Below are 22,072 nucleotides of genomic sequence, written 5' to 3' on the forward strand. Positions count from 1 at the left end.
CATTTACCTTCACTGTTTAGGGCTGTACGCAAAGTTGACTGAAATAAACATGGAGCGTTGTCTGTGAGTACAGCAGTTCATGCTTTTCATGGCATTTTTCTTTCTTCATACTATGCCATGCTTTTCATTATTATCTTAAGTTTGTTTTCCCTTGTTACTAACCCATTGACCAGTGAGGGAAAAAAATCCACTACTATTTACCCTTTCAAGCCTTTCACGCAATCAGGTTACTCACTAATCTTTTCAGCTGCATTGACACAACTATGATCTGTCACCACCCGGTTGCTATCACATTCTAGTGAATTTGGTGCATCTTTTCCATTGCTTCTCTCTCTCTCTTTCTCGCAATCCCTCCCAGCAAAGGGGCGCTTGCCATGCGATACCATGACAAGAGCTTGTGAGTAGGGTCTTAATTTGTGTGGCTGTTGTGCTGTGGGCTGATCAGAGAAGGATGGAAAACCCTTTATTCCTCAGGGGAGAAAAGTAAAACCTGCCTGATTGTATGATTATTTGATTGTATGAACAGTTTCTTCGGAAAACGATTAACTTATTTACAGAGAACAAAGAGAAGTACAGCACTAGGAACAGGCCCTACGGCCCTCCAAGCCTGCGCCAAGCATGCTGCCCATCTAACCTACAACGTTCTACACTTCCGGGCTTCATATTCCTCTATTCCCATCCTATTCATGTATTTGTCAAGATGCCCCTGAAATGTCACTATCGTCCCTGCTTCCACCACCTCCTCCGGCAGCGAGTTCCAGGCACCCACTACCCTCTGTGCAAAAAAACTCCCTTTGCACATCTCCTCTAAACTTTGCCCCTCACACCTTAAACCTATGTCTCCCAGTAATTGACTCTTCCACCTTGGGAAAAAGCTTCTGACTATCTACTCTGTCCATGCCACTCAACATTTTGTAGACGTCTATCAGGTCGCCCCTCAACCTCTATTGTTCCAGTGAGAACAAACTGAGTTTATCCCACATGACTTTCCTTTAATAACTCCACGGTGGCTGTCATTGATTATGCAGTGCATCTCTGAATGTGTTCCAACAACCGTTTTGACCCAGAAGCAGTATAGTAAGGAAAATGTGTTATTTTATTTAAAAGGGGACTCTCTAACTGTTTTCAAGAATGTTTAAAAAGGACTTTTAAGAGTTTGTACCAAATATAAAGGGACAAATTGTAAATTTTCTTGGAGAGTAAGAAATATTGGTACATGTGACCAAGATACCTGTGACCTTGAAGCAGTACCAACAGGAGGGAAGTAAGAAAGAATTTGTGCACAAAGGAGAGCTACAAGCAGAGGAGCTGGAATGTGAAGGTGATCAGTATACAGATGCAAATACAAAGAGAAAACAGACAGTGACAAAATGAAGAACACAGAGAATCCTTGTGAGGAGAAACACAAATCACTAGGGACCCGGGTTCAATTCTGGCCTTCGGTCACTGTCTGTGCAAATCTGCACGTTCTCCCTGTGTCTGCATGGGCTTTCTCCCAGTGCTCCGGTTTATTCCCACAGTCCAAAGATGTACAGGTTAGGTGGGTTTAAGGGCGGCATGCGGCACAGTGGTTAGCACTGCTGCCTACGGTGCTGAGTACCCGGGTTCGATTCCCAGCCCTGGGTCACTGTCTGTGTGGAGTTTGCACATTCTCCCTGTGTTAGTGTGGGTCTCACCCCCACAAAATGTGCAGGTTAGATGGTTTGACAACTCTAAATTGCCCCTTAATTGGAAAAAATTATTGGGTACTCGAAATTTATTTTTAAAAAAGAAGTTGTAAAATGAAGCGTTATCCAGCAAATGGCATCTTTGATGATCACCGGCAGGCAATTTAATTGTCAATCAATCCCATAATGATCCTCCAGTTGACAACTACCAGATTCTGGCTTCAACTCCTTTACCAAGATGGTGGCCTGCACTAAATAAGGACTAAGCCTGTGATGAAGCTCAAATCCGCAGCTTGGACTTCATCTTTTTACTTCCGAAACTATTTGGCCAAAATAGAATAAGAAGGAGGGGTTGTATCTAAACGGGAGAGGCATAAATATCCTGGCCGCGAGGTTTGCTAGTGTCACACGGGAGGGTTTAAACTAGTATGGCAGGGGGTGGGTACCGGAGCAATAGGTCAGAAGGTGAAAGCATTGAGGGAGAACTAGGGAATAGGGCCAGTATGGCTCTGAGGAAGAGCAGACAGGGAGATGTTGCTGAAAACAGCGGGTTTGGTGGCCTGAAATGCATATGTTTTAATGCAAGAAGTATAACAGGTATGGCAGATGAACTTAGAGCTGGGATTAGTACTTGGAACTATGATGTTGTTGCCATTACGGAGACCTGGTTGAGGAAAGGACAGGATGGCAGCTAAACATTCCAGGATTTAGATGTTTCAGGCGGGATAGAGGGGAATGTAAAAGAGGTGGCGGAGTTGCGCTACTGGTTAGGGAGAATATCACAGCTGTACTGTGGGAGGACACCTCAGAGGGCAGCGAGGCTATATGGGTAGAGATCAAGAATCAGAAGGGTGCAGTCACAATGTTGGGGGTATACAACAGGCCTCCCAACAGCCAGCAGGAGATAGAGGAGCAGATAGGTAGACAGATTTTGGAAACGAGTAAAAACAACAGGGTTGTTGTGATGGGAGACTTCAACTTCCCCAATATTGACTGGGACTCACTTAGTGCTAGGGGCCTGGACGGGGCAGAGTTTGTAAGGAGCATCCAGGAGGTCTTCTTAAAACAATATGTAGACAGTCCAACAAGGGAAGGGACTGTACTGGACCTGGTATTGGGAAATGAGCCCGGCCAGGTGGTAGAAGTTTTAGTAGGGGAGCATTTCGGGAACAGTGACCACAATTCAGTAAGTTTTGAAGTGCTGCTGGACAAAGATAAGAGTGGTCCTAGGGTGAATGTGCTAAATTGGGGGAAGGCTAATTATAACAATATTAGACGAGAACTGAAGAACCTAGTTTGAGGGTAAATCAACATCTGACATGTGGGAAGCTTTCAAATGTCAGTTGAAAGGAATTCAGGACCGGCATGTTCCTGTGCGGAAGAAGGATAAATACGGCAAATTTCAGGAACATTGGATAACGAGAGATATTGTAGGCCTCGTCAAAAAGAAAAAGGAGGCATTTGTCAGGGCTAGAAGGCTGGGAACAGATGAAACCTGTGTGAAAGATAAGGAAAGAAGGAAGGAACTTAAGCAAGGACTCAGGAGGGCTAGAAGAGGTCATGAAAAGTAATTGGCAAATAGGGTTAAGGAAAATCACAAGGCTTTTTACACGTACACAAAAAGCAAGAGGGTAGCCAGGGAAAAGGTTGGCCCACTGAAGGATAGGCAAGGGAATCTATGTGTGGAGCCCGAGGAAATGGGCGAGGTACTAAATGAATACTTTTTATCAGTATTCACCAAAGAGAAGGAATTGGTGGATGTTGAGTCTGGAGAAAGGTGTGTAGATAGCCTGGGTCACATTGAGATCCAAAAAGACGAGGTGTTGGACATCTTGAAAAATATTAAGGTAGATAAATCCCCAGGGCCGGATGGGATCTACCCCAGAATACTGAAGGAGGCTAGAAAGGAAATTGTTGAGGCTTGACAGAAATCTTTGGATCCTCACTGTCTTCAGGTGACTGGAGAATAGCCAATGTTGTTCCTTTGTTTAAGAAGGGTAGCAAGGATAACCCAGGGAACTACAGGCCGATGAGCTTTACGTCAGAGGCAGGGAAATTACTGGAGTGAATCCTTTGAGACAGGATCTAGTCCCATTTGGAAGCAAATGGACGTATTAGTGAGAGGCAGCATGGTTTTGTGAAGGGGGGGGTCGTGTCTCACTAACTTGATAGAGTTTTTCGAAGAGGTCACAAAGATGATTGATGCAGGTAGGGCAGTGGATGTTGTCTATATGGACTTCAGTAAGGCGTTTGACAAGGTCCCTCATGGTAGACTAGTACAAAAGGTGAAGTCACATGGGATCAGGGGTGAGCTGGCAAGTTGGATGCAGAACTGGCTCGGTCATAGAAGGCAGTCATTTGGAGACTTGGGCGGAGAGATGGCAGATGGAGTTTAATTCGGACAAATGTGAGGTAATGCATTTTGGATGGTCTAATGCAGGTAGGGAATATACAGTGAATGGTAGAACCCTCAAGATTATTGAAAGTCAGAGAGATCTAGGTGTACAGGTCCACAGGTCACTGAAAAGGGCAACACAGGTGGAGAAGGTAGTCAAGAAGGCATACGGCATGCTTGCCTTCATTGGCCGGGGCATTGAGTATAAGAATTGGCAAGTCATGTTGCAGCTGTATAGAACCTTAGTTAGGCCACACTTGGAGTTTAGTGTTCAATTCTGGTCGCCACACTAACAGAAGGATGTGTAGGCTTTAGAAAGGGTGCAGAAGAGATTTACAAGGACATTGCCTGGTATGGAGGGCATTAGCTACGAGGAGCGGTTGAATAAACTCGGTTTGTTCTCACTGAAACGACGGAGGTTGAGGGGCGACCTGATAGAGGTCTACAAAATTATGAGGGTCATAGACAGAGTGGATAGCCAGAGGCTTTTCCCCAGGGTAGAGGGGTCAATTACTAGGGGGCATAGGTTTAAGGTGCGAGGGGGGAGGTTTAGAGGAGATGTACGAGGCAAGTTTTTTACACAGAGGGTAGTGGGTGCCTGGAACCCGCTGCCGGAGGAGGTGGTGGAAGCAGGGACGATAGTGACGTTTAAGGGGCATCTTGACAAATACATGAATAGGATGGGAATAGAGGGATACGGACCCAGGAAGTGTAGAAGAGTTTAGTTTAGACGGGCAGCATGGTCGGCATGCGCTTGGAGGGCCGAAGGGCCTGTTCCTGTGCTGTACTTTTCTTCTTTTTTTTAAAATTTAGAGTACCCAATTATTTTTTCCAATTAAGGGGCAATTTAGAGTGGCCAATCTACCTATCCTGCACATCTTTGGGTTGTGGGGGTGAAACCCACGCAGACACGGGGAGAATGTGCAAACTCCACACGGACAGTGACCCAGGGCCGGGATTCGAACCTGGGTGCTGTACTTTTCTTTGTTCTTTTCTATGTTCTAAAATCATCCTCTGAATGTACAGATTGTTTCATTTACTTCTGATCTAACAGCAATATTGTGTTGCACAGTGATGCACAGAGATTGGAAGAGATGTTTAACAAGAATCACCAACTGAGGGAACAGCAGAAGATAATGAACGAAAATGTCAAGAATTTGGAAAACAGGTAGGAAGAACTTTAAGAAAGGAGAAGCCTTTTAACCTTTCTTTTCTATTTAGCTTCTAAACTGAGGCATCCCTTTGCACGTAAATATATCGAAACTGCAAAGAAACCTTTTTTAAAACGATTTTTAAAAATGATTCAGGGTGCCCGCCAAATACAATATATTGTTTGATGATGCGACGATTGGTCTCAGTGTTCAGGGTGGAAATGTGCAGCCAGATTTCCTTCCTGGTTTCTATTTTCATCGCTCCCCCATTGGCTTTCATCTGCCTCGGCCAAATTTCAAACATATCCTCCCTCATCCACTCTGACCGTCAACCTGTCTCTACTCCAGAAAATCTCTCTATGACCAAACTTTTGATCACCTGTCTTAATATGTTTCTGTGTGACTCTGTGTTAAATGTTAGTGCGAACTGCTCCTGTGAAGCACCTTGGGAGATGTTAAAGGCACTATATGAATGGGAGTTTTCACTGTTTTTTTTTGTTGGAATGCAAACATTTGGAAAAACAGAATAGAACATAGAACATAGAACAGTACAGCACAGAACAGGCCCTTCGGCCCTCGATGTTGTGCCGAGCAATGATCACCCTACTCAAACCCACGTATCCACCCTATACCCGTAACCCAACAACCCCCCCCCCCACCCCTAACCTTACTTTTAAGGACACTACGGGCAATTTAGCATGGCCAATCTACCTAACCCGCACATCTTTGGACTGTGGGAGGAAACCGGAGCACCCGGAGGAAACCCACGCACACACGGGGAGGACGTGCAGACTCCACACAGACAGTGACCCAGCCGGGAATCGAACCTGGGACCCTGGAGCTGTGAAGCATTTATGCTAACCACCATGGCAAGAAATGAGGAACATGAAGCACATGGACACGATGTACATTGGTGCTCAGAGGAGAGGACAGAATACAAGTTACTGACACGTTCCTCTGAAGGGAGCAGGGGCAGGTTCCTAGGCAACATTTTGTATGCAGCTTTGACGCAAAATATTTGAGATCAGAATTTGTTCCCGGTACCAAGTCGAATGTGCTTTAGCTTTAATGTGTGAGGGCAAACAAACATTTTCAAGTTGTTAGAGAAAGCAAACAGCCTTCCCCTTTGAATGAGGTGTTTCCATATCAGGTGGCGACCTTTTATTCCGAGAATTTGATTGCAGCTCAGGAATTTTTGGCTGGGGGAACATTTTGAAGTCAGGTGAGTCGAGAAAACGAAGTTTGTTTGTGTTTTGGTGCCAATGATCACAAGCCCTCAGTGCAAAAAATAACCCTGCATTGAAAACTCTTTGCAGCCTCAAAGCTAAAATATGATGAATTAGAACATCACCTGCTCTAACAGGTGTTAATGATTTCTAGTGCCAGGATTGCTCAGGTTGAGTTCAGGCAGAGCCCCAGTTTACGATGATAGAACAGGCAGCACAAGCCACAATCATCCGCCCCTCAAATAAAGGCTGTAACAGATTGCTGAGGCGAATCACTGAAAACAGGGGACAAAGGGGCCAATGGCAGGTAAATTAATATGATTTTGAGAAACTTCCCCACATAATTTCCTTTGAAGAAAAATGGTAGGTAGCATCAGCCAGCGCTTTGGTCAAAAGCCAGTTCAGATCAGTTCTTAGGTGATGCTAAAGATCTCTGTGGGGTAAGTTAGCTCAGTTGGTGAGGTGGCTAGAGTGTAGTGTAGAATAATGCCAATAGGAAGGGTTCAACCCTTTTACTGGTTGAGGTAGTTCTTGGGCCTGACTCCTCACCCTATGGTGAAATCATGGCATGAGCAAGTTTCAGACAATGAGGATTCTACATGGTGAGAAGGGTTCTTGGTAACCTCCTTCAGCACCCACAGTCTTCCCAAATGAACTTTAATACGGATACGTATGAGGTGATACACTTTAATAGGGCAAACAGGAACATTACCAATGCCTAAAATTAAATGTTAACTTCCGGTGACGGTGATGTGCTGAGTGGATCTACATCATGTGACTCTCCTCCCAACCAGAACCAAATAGGCCCTTTTGGGCGAATTGTGCCCGAAAATTCAAAAGCAACTCAATCGCAACCGAGAAAAGACTAGAACTAGAATATCAGCGAACAGGAGCTCGAGGGGTCGAAGGGACGGCAGAAGTGGTGGAAAAGGCCACGAGCAGCAGGCGGATGAGCTGGCGGACCCACGAGGAGAGGGGGCCCCGGCCACCCGAGAGAGAGGGAGGCCGACAACCAGAGGGCCCCCCCCCCCCCCCCAACCTCTCCTCCATCCCACCCCACCACCTGGAGACAGATGGAAAGCATTCCTTATGATGGGACTGACCGCAATGAAAGAAACGGTAACGGTCGACATCCAGGTGGTGGTCAAGATGGCGGTGACAGAGGCGATGGTCACCATGCGAAAAGCGATCGACGGATTGGGCAAGAAGGTGGAAGCATAGGAAAAAACAATCCACGAATTGGAGAAAGCATCAACGGACCAGACTAACAGGGTCGTCGTCCTGAAGGCAGAAGGCAAATAGTTGGTGGCGGCCCATGGGAGCTGAAAAGGGAAAGTCGAGGACCAAGAAAACAGGTCCCGACGACAGGACATTTGATATGTGGGCCTGCCAGAAGCTATTGAGGGCAGGGACCCGATTGACTACGTCGCCCAAACGCTGGGCAACCTAATTGGGAGAGACAGCTTCCCCAACCTCCCGGAGATTGACAGAGCGCCCAGGTCGCTCAGGCCAAAACCGTCAGCGGAGGAACAACCGACGGCGATCATCGCAAAGCTACATCGATACCAGGATGGAGAGAGGATCCTGAGGTGGGTGAGTACCTGGGAAGGACACAAAATCCAGGTATATCAGTACATTGGGCAGACTTTGCAAAACACGGGGCTGAGTTTAATCAGGCAAAATCGGCCCTGTACAATAAAGGGATAAGATTTGGAATGCTGTTCCAGTCAAGCTCTGGATCACGTTGCAGAACAAGGAGCATTACTTTAATACTCCGGTGAAGGCGAAAAAATCTGTGTGGTGAAGCGGTCTGGACAAGGGGCAAGTGAGGCAGCGATGAAGGCGGAAGAGAGGAGGAAAGAGAAAGAGACTTCATGGACACTTGATATGCTGCCTCGCTCTGATCAGAAAGACCGGGTCACAGGGGAAGGGAAGGACAGGGGTATGTAGGTGAGGGTGAGGTACAGGTAGAGGGAGCAGTTAGACAGTGGGCATAAGATAGGGATAAGATCAGCCCCAGGAGGGAGGGGGCACCACGGGGGTGGGGGGGAGGGGGGGGGGCACCACACTAGCGGCGATAACTAGCACAGGAAGAAAGACAGCAAGGGAGGCCGCGGCGCATCTCCCGGCAGGGGGGCAACGGGGGGGGGGTGGGAAGAGATGCAGGGAGGGGGAATGCACAGGGGGAGACAGGGAGGGGTCGACAAAGGGAGAGAGGGACAATAGGAGGCGGCGGGGTAGAAGGAACACAAAGGGAAGAATGGGTTGGTTTTCTGATTGCCTTCGGCAGGTAAGGTGCAGGCTGAAGCAACAAGATGGAGCCCTAAGCAGCCACTTTGAAGGGTCCCTAAACAAAGGGAAACGCTGCAGTGCAGGGGTGCACCCATGAGTGTACAGATAGTTGGCAGCCAAGTTGGATGCCCCCTGGACAAAGGGATACCCCAGAGCGCAGGGGCCCCGCCTCATGGTGAGCACGGTGAGCACAACCATTTTGGACGGCCCCTAACAAAGGGAAACTCCGGAGTGCGGAGGTGAGGAAAAAGCTGCAAATGGACTTTAACCTGCAATCCAGCAGGAGGACAGTGCATCAACTCCGCCAGAGCTGGGGGACCTTCTACGAACACGGAGAGAAGGCTATCCCCTACAGGCTGACCAGCAGAGAAAGCAGGCAGCCATGAGGGGGACGGATGAAGCTCAGCAGAGGCAGACTGGTAGCAGAACCAAAAAAGGTCAACTAAGCATTTGAGACCTTCTACCAAGGACTGTACACCTCCCAACCCCCCGACGGGGACATGGGGATGAAAGGTCCTCGATGGACTGGACATGCTAGTCGTGAGGGACGATAGGGGAGAGGAGCTGGAAGCACCAATAGGACTGGGAGAGATCATGGAGAGCATCAACTCCATGCAGATGGGGAAGGCATCGGGCATCGGGACCCGATGGGTTCCTGGTGGCCTTCTATAACAAAATTCACACCAGCCCTGGCCCCACACCTAAGGGACATGTTCTCAGACTCGCTAGCGAGGGGCACCCTGCCTCCAACGCTAACACAGACCAAAATATCTCTGATACCTGAAAAAGACAAAGACCTGACGGAATACGGATCATTTTGACCCATCTCACTGCTTAATGTGGACTCGACGATACTCGCAAAAGTGCTGGCTAGGAAACTGGAGAACTGCGTACCAGAGGACCAGACAAGCGTTGTCAAGGGTAGACAAAGGCTAAATATAATAATGACCCCGTCTTGGGCGAGAACACCAGAGGTGATCGTCTCCCTGGACACTGAAAAGGCCTTCGGCAGAGTCGAATGGAAGTACTTCATTGAGGTACTGGATTGGGCTTGGAACGGGATTCACCACATGGGTGAAACGCCTGTACAACGCCCTCAAAGCGAGTGTTCGGACCAACACCGCCAACTCTGAGTACTTCCAACTGCACAGAGGCACTAGGCAGGGATGCCCACTGTCCCCGCTCTTGTTTGCCCTGGCAATTGAACCCCTGGCGATCGCCCTGTGGAATGCGAAGGACTGGAGGGGCATCCAAAGAGAGCTCAGAGTTTCACTCTATGCAAATGGCCTGCTGCTCTACATCTCGGACCCACAGAAAGGCCTGAAAGCAATCATGAAGCAGCAATCATGAAGCTCCTGGAAGAGTTTGGGGCCTTCTCCGGCTACAAACTCAATCTGGGCAAGAGCGAGGAATTCCCAGTGAACCCCAGTGAGGAGGGACAGAGCTGGGAGGCATACCATTCAAACTATCCCAAAGCAAATTCAACTACATGGGGATGCAGATGCCCATGACTGGATAAGGATCCACAAGGGGAATCTGACCAGTCTGGCGGAGGAAGTTAAAAAGGGCCTACAGAGATGCAATGCACTCCCACTTTCCCTGGCAGAGAGGGTGCAAACGATTAAGCTGAACGTGCTGCCAAGGTTCCTCTTCCTGTTAAGATACCTACTGATCTTCATCACCAAGACTTTTTTCCAAAGGATAGACAAAATTTATCATGCCATTTGTGTGGGGAGGAACGAATCCAAGGATCCCAAGTGTCCTCCTGCAAAGAAATGGCCCTCCGAGCCCTCGGGCACGGCAGAGCTCCTATCCCCCCCCCCCCCCCCCCCCCCCCCGCCCCCGCCCGCCCCGGCAAAATACACATCCTGCCAATTGGTGGTAGCTTCGTTGTGGATATTGAACCAAATGAGACAGCATTTCGGTTTAACCGGGTTGTCCTCCATGGCCCCATCTGCAACCACAATTTCCCACCAGCCATGCTCAACGCCACCTTCAAAAATGGAGACAGGATGGGGGAATACTACTGGTCAGGGACTTTTCCATCGGGGACTGACTTGTGACCCTGGACAAACTGAAGGATGAACTGGAGCTACCAACAGGGCAGGAACTCCGGCGCCTTCAAATCTCTCCACAAGAAGACGACGAGGTACCCTAGGGCCCTGGGAGTCACTTTACTGGATGAGCTAATAAACATGGACAGTAAGGAGAGGGGGAACTGTGGGGCATCTACAGACAACACCTGGAAAGGGCAAGGGCGCCATTGCACAGAGCTAGGCACAAATGGCAGGATGAACTTGGGACGGGCATGGGTTGGTGACTCTGGAGCGAAGCACTGAGCAGGGCCAATTCCGTCTCCTCCTGCGCAAGGCTAAGCTTCATACAGTTTAAAGTGGTGCACATACCACACCTAGCCAGAACCTGAAGGTTCTTCCAGGAGTTGAAGGATGAATACGAATGGTGCCAGGGAGGCCCAGCCAACCACGCCCACATGTACTGGGCCTGCCCCAGGCTTGTTGTGTTCTGGACAGCCTTTTTCAAGGTGATGTCCAAGGTTGCGGGGGTGAGGATGGAGCCGTGCCCGAGAGTAGCAGTCTTCGGGCTATTGGACCATCCAGAACTACAGATGGGGAAGACGGTCACCGCCCTGGCTTTTGCTTCCTTAATTGCCCGCTGGAGAATCCTGCTCGGCTGGTGATCAGCAGCACCACTCACAGCTGAAGACTGGCTGGCAGACCTGTCGGAATTTCTCCACCTGGAGAAGATCAAGTACACCATCCAAGGGTGGGAGGAGGACTTCCACAAACTTTGGGGCTATTCATCAGCTAATCCTAGATCTGCTCGAAGCCAATAGTGATTAGGAAGAGAGGGGAGGACTGAGGAGAGCAGACAAGTACACACGTAATGGAGAGGAGCCGAGTCGGGGGGGGGGGGGGGGTGAGGAGGAAACCCAAGGGAGTCGCAGAGAGAAACATGGGGGTAAAGGGGAGGAGGGGAAGGGGTAGGAAGTCTCCCCCCCCCCCACAGAACCCACAAAGACAACAACAGGAACCACAGAAGAGTGTAGCTGAGTAATGGGGGGGGGGGGGGTCTATTGAGGGACATAGGCAGGCAGATCATGAAAAGCATGAAACTTAATTAGACCCCACAAGAAGTACTGTGCATATTTCAGGTCTCTATATTATAAAAAGGGTATAAGCATAGAGCAGGTGGTTTTAGAAGGCTAAAGAGGGCACATCTCTCTCAGCCTTGCTGGAAGAAAAGCCGTACAATGGAATAATGGTTAAGAAAACGGATGCCGAAAATATAAAGTCCAGCTAGTTAAAGAAACTAGAGAAACAAAGAGAAGTTTCCAAGAAGTCTGGAGTTAACGGAACAGAGGAGTCCGGGAAGTAGAGCAGGTTACTGTTCAGTAGAGTCACAGAGAGTTTCAAAGCCATTAGATCGTGAGAGGCAGTGTTAAAGTTTGTGAGAAACTACTACAGTTTGGGAGACGTTATTCAAAATAATTGTGGAAATCAATGGCTGGACCTCAACATTTGCATTAAAACCTTTAAGATAAAGGAAGGGAAAGGTGTAAAACCTAAAAGCAAAACCTTAATGGAAGCAGCGGCGGGAAAGCATAATTTAAAACAAGAGTTGGAAGTGTGAGTTTTGACAGCGGAATTTGAAATCACTCATGTGGAAGCCAGAGTTCAGTGAGACAAGGTAGCTCACAGTATAAGACTGTGAGGGAGGGTGTGAGGAGAAATCTACAGACATTCACTTTGGTTCAGAGAGGAGTGTGTCTTACCACAGTCATCTTATGAGTTTAAAAAGGACTTTGTGTGTTTATGAGACCATTGTACCTTAAGATGAAATGAAATTAAAATGAAAATCGCTTATTGTCACAAGTAGGAATCAAATGAAGTTATTGTGAAAAGCCCCTAGTCACCACATTCCAGAGCCTGTTCGGGGAGGCTGGTACGGGAATTGAATCGTGCTGCTGGCTTGCCTTGGTCTGCTGTAAAAGCCAGTGATTTAGCCCTGTGCTAAACCAGCCCCTTTGCAATCCGTGTTCATCTTAAAACCTGTGTGTAATTGTTCAGCTAAGGGGATGAGTAAAGACGTATTGTACAATAATCCACCTTTCCATGTTTAACAGAGGTTTTTTCTTGTTGTTAAAAATAATTAGCGTTCCTGCAATCTTCCCCAATTAAAACATCAACTGGGGTCGTAACACAGAGGAAACATCATCCCTGCATCCAGTCTATCCGGCCCTGCCAATATTTTATGTGTTTCAATGAGATCCCCTCCTATTCTTCTAAACTCTGGTGAATACAGGCCCAGTCGACCAAATCTCTCTGCATACAACAATTCTGCCACCCCAGGAGACAGTCTTTTGAACCTTTGCTGCAAACTCTCGATAACAAGTATATCCTTTCTTGGGTAAGGAGACAAAAACGGCACATAATACTCCAGATGTTGTCTCACCAAGGCCCTGTACAGCTGCAGAAAGATGTCCATGCTCCTGTACTTAAGTCCTCTTGCAATGAAGGCCAAAACACCATTAGTGGCCTTAACTGCTTGCTTTACCTACATTTTTGCGTTCAGCGACTGGTGTACGACACCCAGGTCCCTTTGTGCATCAACATGTCACAATCTTGGGTAGTGGGGGAGGGTTCGGCACGGGAGCGGATGGAGGCGGCGTCATGTAAAGACACCAGTCTGGGGGCATTGGTAACGGCACCTCTGCTATTCTCACTGGCCCGATACTCCACAAGTCCGGTGCTAGTGGCGGCTCTGAGGATCTGGGGGCAATGGAGGAGATATAAGAGAGTGGAGGGAGCATCGATTTGGACCCCAATTTATAATAACCGCCTTATAATACTGGGTAGGCTAGATGGCGGGTTCCGGAGTTGGCAGAGGGCAGGAATTGGAAGGATGGGGTATCTATTTATAGACGGGAGCTTTCCCAGCTTGAAAGCTTTGGAGGATAAATTTAAATTGCCAGCAGGGAATGGTTTTAGGTATTTGCAGGTGCGAGACTTCCTGAGAAAACAGGTGCCGGCCTTTCCACTGCTGCCGCCATGGGGAATACAGGATAGAGTAGTTTCCAGTACCTGGGTAGGAGAGGGGAAGGTATCGGATATTTACCAGGAGCTTTCGGAGGCGGAAGAAACTCCGGTGGCGGAGCTGAAGAGCAAGTGGGAGGACGAGCTAGGAGAGAGATAGAGGTGGCGCTATGGGCGGATGCCCTAAGCAGGGTTAATACCTCCTCATCATGCGCTAGGCTTAGCCTGATACAATTTAAGGTAGTCATGAGTTAGTTCTTCGGGGTTGAGGATAGGTGTGCGAAGGTATCCACGTTGTACTGCATCTGCCATGTATTTGCCCACTCACTCAACTTGTCTAAATCACCTTGAAGCTTCTCAACATCCTCCTCCCACTCACATTCCCACCAAGTTTTGTGTCATCAGTCAACTTTTAAATATTGCATTTGGTTCACTCATCCAAATTATTGATGTATATTGTGAATAGCTGGGGCCTAAGGGCTGATCTCTGCAGGGCCCCACTAGTCACCGCCTGCCAGTTCAGAAAAGCCCCATTTATTCCTACTCTCTGATCCTGTCTGGTAACCAATTCTCAATCCATGCCAATATGTTAGCCTCAATCACATATGCTTTGAATTTGCACACTTACCTCTTATGTGGGACCTTATCAAAAGATTTCTGAAAATCCAAACATGCGACATCCACTGGTTCTCCCTCAGCTATTCCGGCAGTTATTTCCTCAAACACTCCAGTAGGTTTACCAAACATGGGGCGGGATTCTCCGACCCCCCCCCCCCCCCCCTCCCCCCCCCCTCCCCCGCCCCCCCCGTCGGACTGGTGAATCACCGGGGGGGGGGGGGGCGAGAATCCCGCCCCGACGCCGGCTGCTGGATACTCCGGCGCCGGTTTTTCGGCGGGGGCAGGGGGGCAGGAATCACGTCGCGCTGGTTGTGGGCCGTTGGCAGTGGCACCCCCCCCCCCCCCCAGCGATTCTCCGCCCCACGATGGGCTGAATGGCCACTCGTTTTCGGCCGGTGGCGAAAGTCCTGCCGGCGTATATTACACCAGGTCCGTACCGGTAGGACCTGGCTCTACGGGCAGCCTGTGGAGTCCTCGGTGGGAGCCCCCTGGCCCGCGATCGTGGCCCACCGATCCACAGGTGGGCCTGTGCCATGGGGGGCACTCTTTCCCTCCGCGCCAGCTGCTGTAACAGTCCGCCATGGCCAGCGCGGAGAAGAACCTCCCCCCTGCACAGGCGCTGGGATGACGCCAGCACACGCTGGTGCTTCCACACATGCGGCAACTCACGCTGGCCGGCAGAGGCCCTTCGGCGCCGGCTGGCACAGTGCCAACCCCGCCTGTGCCGGCCTAGTCCCTGAAGGTGGAGAGGATTCCGCATCTTCCGAGCGACCCGACGCCGGAGTGGTTCACGCCACTCCTCGGCGCCGGTACGGACCGCCCCGCCAGATAGCGGAGAATCCCGCCCATGATTTCCCTTTCATAAATCTAGGTTGACTTTGACTAATCCCACTGATATTTTCTGAGTGTCCTGTTATCACATCCTTTATAACAGACTCGAGGATTTCTAGTGTGGCGACTAGGGGATTTTCACAGTAACTTCAATGCAGTGTTAATGTAAGCCTACATGTGACACTAATAAAGATTATTATTATTATCTGCTACTGATGTTAGGCTAACCGGTCTGCTAATCCTTGTTTTCTCACTCCCTCCTCTTTTAAATAGTGGGGTTACAATTGCGACCCTCCAATCTGCTGGGACAGTTCCAGAATCTACAGAATTTTGGAAGATAACAACTAGTATTTCCATGGCCCATCTCCTTTAGTATCCTGAGACGTAGATTATCAGGCTCAGGGATTGATCAGCTGTCAGTCCCTTTAATTTCTCCAGCACATTTTTATTTATTAATACTACTTTCCTTCACTTTGTTCTTCTCATCAATATTTGGTTCCTTGGCATTTCTGGGAAGTGTTGCCAATTGGCACAAATAATGTTGCCAATTAATAATGATGCTCTTTAGAGTCACCAGGTATCAAATGATAACACCACAAGGCTTTACTGGATATCGATCAAAGGACCACACAACCAGTTAGTCAGTTCAAGTTCAAAGATGGTTTATTTACACACAAGGATTACTTCGACATGCAACACAAAACACGACAAGTTAAACTACACCTAACAACTACAATAACCTGTACTTCACTTCAGGGCAACCGGCACTATGCAGATGGACAAAACCTTTGTCCAGATCTAGCGTCGCTGGGTGGAAGAAGTGGCTCTGTTTCTGCTGGGCTCATCCGTCTGGTAGCGATCGTTGGTCTTGAACTTGTCTGTCTGGTCGTTATGCTGCACTTGGGTTGGCATAGGCCGGACTCCAAGGGAGACCGAGCACATGGCTGTGTCTCTTCTTATCCCTCTGGGATTTTGTGCTCTTTGGGGCGGTCCTTAACTTGGACCCAATAATTCGACAGGCTTTGATCACTGCCTTTGATTTTGGCCAATAAAGGGGCGGGTGTCTTGATCGCTGGGCATGTCCTTCGTGGTCATTGATCTTGGCTGTTTGGGCTCCCTGAGTAAAGGGAGTGGCGCCGATCAGTCTGTGGCTGTATCGGTTTCTTGAGTGCAGTCCTATTGTTCTGGGGAAATAGGCCATTAGAATGCAAACGAGCGGGGGTTTCGATCGCGTCTAGCTATCTGGGTTGCAAATACACACACAAGCTCTGAGTCTGTCTGAGTCTTGGTTTGGCCATAATTCCCATGGTCCTTTGCAGGTGGCCATCTGAGATGGCTACAGAAGTTATTTCTGTCTACCTTTGTGAGGACAGAACTAAAGTAGTTGTTTAATTGCTCTGCCACTTCCTTGTTCTTTAGTATAAACTCTCCCCTTTCAGACTTACATTGATCATTATCTGAGAGAGATTTTTTAAATGATGAATGGGTCGATGTGGAGAGAATGTTTCTGCTTGTTGGTAAATCTACAAAGAGAAGCCATAAATACCAGATAGTTATTCATAAACCCAATAGTGAAATAAAGAGAAATTCCTTTATTCAGGAAGTAGTTAGAATGTGGAACTTGCTGCCACAGGAATTGGTTGAAGCAAATAGTTTAGATACTTTCAGAAGGAAACTAGATGATCACAGGAGAAGATGGGGAATAGAAAGATATGATGAAAGGCTGAGATGAAAGTAAATTAATTCAACAAGTCTCACATGGAGTATAAACACCAGTGTAGACAAAGCTGTCTGGTCTGTTTATGTAATTAAAAACAAAAAATGCTGGATAAACCCTGCAGCTGTGGCAACATCTGTGAAGAGGGAGAACCAGTGTTAACGATTTGAGTCAGTATGAGTCTTCTTCTGAAGAGGAGCCATATGCACTTGAAACGTCAAGTCTTTTTATCCCTCCACACATGTTGCCAAGCTGCAGAATGTATCTTGCAGTTTCTGTTTTTATTTCAGATTTCCAAGATCCGCAGGATTTTGTTTCTATTTTTGTGGTTTGTTTATGTGTTCTGTTATATAATTAAAGAAATCTCATGAAAAGTGCGATATAAATGAAAGTCTTTCTTTCACTTCCTCAAATATGGCCTCTTTTGCATCCCTGATTTTCATCAGGCCATCATTGGCAGCCGTGCCTTCCGTGTCCTGGGCCCTCTAACCATTGGAATTCTACCCCTAAACCTCTCAGTATCTCTACCTCGCTATCCTCTTGGATACCCCTTAAAACTGTCAAAGATTTGGTCAACTTATGTGATCCAGTGATGAAATATGTTTGTTGATGCTCCTATGAAGTGCCTTGGGATCTTTTATAACATTAAGAAGTGCCAAGGACCCGGGTTTGATCCCGCCCTCGGTTCACTTCCTGTGTGAAGCTTGCACATTATCCCCATGTCTGCGTGGGTCTTATCCCTGTCATAATATACAGCTATGTATATAATGAAGAGCAGACAGGCAGTGATTGACACACAGGATGACCAGTAAGCACACAGAACACAGCAGCCAATCACCAGACAGGACACTACCACTATAAAGCCAGAGGGCACTAGGTTTCCTGCTCTCTCTGGACCCAGCCACTGAGACAGTGAGAGGTCGTGAGCTAGCCAGTGCAAACACCATACGGTAGCTAGTAAGTCTGGTCAGGCTAGTACTAGGTCTCCAGTCAAGTCAGTATAGTGTCAACCCACAGTTGAACATGTATAATCGTTAAGACGTTAAATAAAATCGTGTTGCATCTTATCATGTGTTGGAGGTCTGTCTCTCGCTACACTGCATCAAGTGCAGTCCACGTAGACCCAGCCTGCCCAACACATCAATCCCAAAGGTGGATTGGCCACGCTAAATTGCTCCTTAATTGGACCATTTTTAAAAAAGTCTTTGAAAAATTCTCAAACACCTACCCTATCCCATTTCTGCCCTCTGTAATAAGACATAGGAGCAAAAGTAGGCCATTCGGCCCATCGAGTCTGCTGCGCATTTTCCATTCTTTTCAAATTTAAATGTTGCTGTCTCAATGCCAATCGCAGCATGTCTGACGATGCAAGTCGAAATGTGACCTGACTTTCCAGTGACCCACTTCTGGTCCCACCCCTCCCGATCACTCATTGGCCAGCAAACCAGTCCCGAAACCAGCTGCCAACCCAGACAGTTCACCTTCATCAAATACTGACTTCTTGTTGGGAGCACCCCCATTATGAAAATCCAGCTGTATTAATCTAATGGGCTGTCAATGACACTTTAAGCATATATTCCTTCTCCTTTGGATACCATGCCCTATGAGGGGGTTAGCAACCATGGAATTTATCCATAATTATGCTTGCAAAGCACTACAGTGGTTTGCCATTGCTTTCTGCAGTAAAACTGATCGGGAAACTCTCCCACTTTACTACCTGCCATCAGGCATTTTGAAAGGATTATCAACTGTTTATCATTGTTTGGCCACGTCATTTGGACATAAATGTGGGAAGCATGAGTGGGAAATTTGCAGCTGAGCCAAAAATTGGCTGTGTAGTTGATAGTGAAGATAGTGAAGAAAATAGTTTGTGTCACCAGAATGATGATTTGGTTGAGGGGGCAGAAAAGTGTCAAATGGAATTCAATCTGGGACAGTGGAGACATGGAACCTGGGAATGCATTTGGCAAAGGCAAACAAAGCAAGTGAATACTCAGTAAACGGGGGGATAGTGAGAGGGGCTGTGGTAACGAGAGACCTTAGAGTGCATGTCCACAGGTCTTTGAAGGTGGATAAGGTGGTCAAGAAAGCATATGGGGTGCTTTCCTTTATTGAGCGAGGTAGTTAGTGCAAAAGCCGGGATGTAATGATGGATCTGTGTAAAACACGGGTGAAGCAACAGTTGAAATTTTGTGTACCGTTCTGGCCGCCATATTACAGGAAGTACATAATGGCACTGGAGAGAGTGCAAAGGAGACATACAAGAATGTTGCCAGGGCTTGATAATTGTAGCTATAATGAAAGATTGGATAGGCTAGGGTTGTTTTCCTTAGAACAGAGGAGGCTGAGGGATAACTTAATGGAGATATATAAACTTATGAGGGGACTGGATAGAGTAAACAGCTGTTGCCCCTAGCATGGGAGTCAATTGCCAAGGTGCATAGATTTAAGGTGATTAGTGGAAGGATCAGAGGGAAGATGAGGAAACCCTTTTTCATCCAGAGGGTGGGTGGTGGCTGGAATTCACTTCCAGGTTGACGGTTGAGGCTGAAATGCTCAAGCTTTCAAAAGGAACCTGGACTTGCACCCAAAGTGCTGCAACCTGCAAGGTCACGGAGCCCCAAGTGCTGCAAGCTGCAAGGTCACGGAGCCCAAAGTGCTGCAACCTGCAAGGTCACAGAGCCCAAAGTGCTGCAAGCTGCAAGGTCACGGAGCCCGAAGTGCTGCAACCTACAAGGTCACGGAGCCTGAAGTGCTGCAACCTGCAAGGTCACGGAGCCTGAAGTGCTGCAACCTGCAAGGTCACGGAGCCCAAAGTGCTGCAACCTGCAAGGTCACGGAGCCCAAAGTGCTGCAAGCTGCAAGGTCACGGAGCCCAAAGTGCTGCAACCTGCAAGGTCACGGAGCCCAAAGTGCTGCAACCTGCAAGGTCACGGAGCCCAAAGTGCTGCAAACTGCAAGGTCACGGAGCCCAAAGTGCTGCAACCTGCAAGGTCACGGAGCAGGTGTTGGAAAGTGGGATTGAAATGAGCGGCTAGTTTCCTTTTTTTCTGTCAGCACAGAAGCGAGGGGCTGAATGGCCCCTTTCTGCACCATAACATTTCTATGATTATGCCGACACCATCCATGGCCCTCAGGTCCTGAAGTGAGATTTGAACCCATAACCTCTGACTCAGAAGTACCCCTGCACCACAAGACTTGATGATTGATAGAAATGTTCTTTCAATTTAAGAGTAGCTGCCCTCAATTGCTTTTTATATTATCAAATTGCTCACCTGCAGCCTTTGTTTAATGCTCAGGTTAGATTATTGAGAAATAGAAAGGATGGCACAATAACCCTTTTTCTAATAGTCGGTGGAAGACATTACAAACCATTACAAACACAGCAGCTGTATTACAGAGACAGTCTTTGATGCAGTTTCTTCATGAGTGAAGGGAGCATAATTTTTTTTTTTCTAAATTTGGAATACTCAATTCACTTTTTTTCCAATTAAGGGCAATTTAGCGTGGCCAATCCACCTATCCTGCACATCTTTGTGTTGTGGGGGCAAAACCCACGCAAACACGGGAAGGGGCCATGAATAACCTAAATTATTTCAAAGGTAAAGACACAGCAGAGAACATTACAGTCAGTGGTTGGAATCCTCCGGTCATCAGGTTTCCCTTTGCTCACTGGCAGCTCACCGCCGTGGCACGGTGGCACCATGGTTAGCACTGCTGCCTCACAGCACCAGAGACCCGGGTTCGATTCCGGCCTTGGGTGACTGTCTGTGTGGAGTTTGCACTTTCTCCCCGCGCCTCCGTGGGTTTCCTCTGGGTGCTCCAGTTTACTCCCGCAGTCCAAAGATGTGCAGGTTAGGTGGAGGCCTTGTGCAGCCCATGTTATAATTGCCCCTTCATGCCCAACAGTTAGGTAGGGTTACTGGCGACGGGGATATTGCCGGGGAGTGGACCTCGCAAGGGTGCTCTTTCAGAGGGTCGGTGCAGACCCGACGGACCAATTGGCCTCCTTGTGCACCTGTAGGATTCTGTGGATTCTATGGGCAAGATTCTCCGACCCCCCGCTGGGCCGGAGAATCACTGTGGGGGGGGGGCGGCATGAATCCCGCCCCGCAGCCGGCCGCCAGATTCTCCGGCGCCGGTTTTTCATTCGGGGCGGGAATCGCGTTGCCCCGGTCGGGAGCCGTTGGCAGTGGCCCCCCCTTGCGATTCTCCACTCCGCGATGGGCTGAGTGGCCCCCGTTTTTGGCCAGTCCCACATGGCTCTGTGGGGGGCCTGCGGAGTCCTCGGGGGGGGAGGGCACTGGGGAATCTGGCCCCAGGGAGGCCCCCACGGTGGCCTGGCCCGCGATCGGGGCCCATCGATCTGCGGGCGAGCCTGTGCCATGGGGGGCACTCTTCCCTCCGCACCAGCCGCTGTAACGGTCCACCATGGCCGGCGCGGAGAAGAACCCCCCTGCACATGCACTGGGATCACGCCAGAACACGCTGCCCGCGCATGCACCAACTCGCGCCGGCCGGAAGAGGCCCTTCGGCGCCAACCCCGTCGGCGCCGGCCTAGCCCCTGAAGGTGCGGAGGATACTGCACCTTCCGGGCTGCCCGACGCCAGAGTGGTTCACGCCACTCCTCGCCACCGGTACGGTCCACCCTGCCGGGTAGCTGAGAATCCCGGTGTATGTATTTCACAGCGGCATAGGGTGGTTTCAATGGGAAATTCCACTGAGAAGCGACGGGAGGATAGAATCCTCACTGTGAGCAAACAGCGTGTGGCCGAGAATCGTACGGCTAGGGGACTACAGAATCCCCCCCAGTGAACTCTGTCCACAAAGTAATACTACCAATGTATGCAGTACTTTAAATGAAACTCTCTCGCAACTGTGTTGACAATGAGGAAAACTAGCGCAAGTTTAAATGCAGTTTTATTTTACCCTGATGTTACAGTCGAACTAGCAATATCATTCACCTATCAGGTATTCTGACAGATTTTGAGTGCACCAAAGCATTGCACAAGAAATGTTTTCATTGTTCTAGTCTCATCCTGTCTGGCTGAGATCAACTTTAACGCCCAAGATTACATTCCATTTATATTGGTCCTTATGCCTCATCAGTACATTCAAGGT

The 22,072-nt window shown here is 48.6% G+C and overlaps 1 protein-coding gene across 2 annotated transcripts in view; it reads left to right on the plus strand.

The window, feature by feature from the left end:
• rbbp8l (retinoblastoma binding protein 8-like) overlaps positions 1 to 22,072 on the plus strand; it is a 155,756-nt gene that overhangs the window by 47,630 nt on the left and 86,054 nt on the right. For both annotated transcript variants that reach the window (XM_038803512.1, XM_038803513.1), the window contains exons 3-4: positions 21 to 63; positions 5,135 to 5,230. In XM_038803512.1, the coding sequence (XP_038659440.1) occupies positions 21 to 63; positions 5,135 to 5,230 (139 nt within the window). The remainder of the gene's footprint in view (positions 1 to 20; positions 64 to 5,134; positions 5,231 to 22,072) is intronic.

The sequence above is a fragment of the Scyliorhinus canicula genome, chromosome 7, assembly GCF_902713615.1.
Source record: "Scyliorhinus canicula chromosome 7, sScyCan1.1, whole genome shotgun sequence".
Taxonomy (NCBI): Eukaryota; Metazoa; Chordata; class Chondrichthyes; order Carcharhiniformes; family Scyliorhinidae; genus Scyliorhinus; species Scyliorhinus canicula.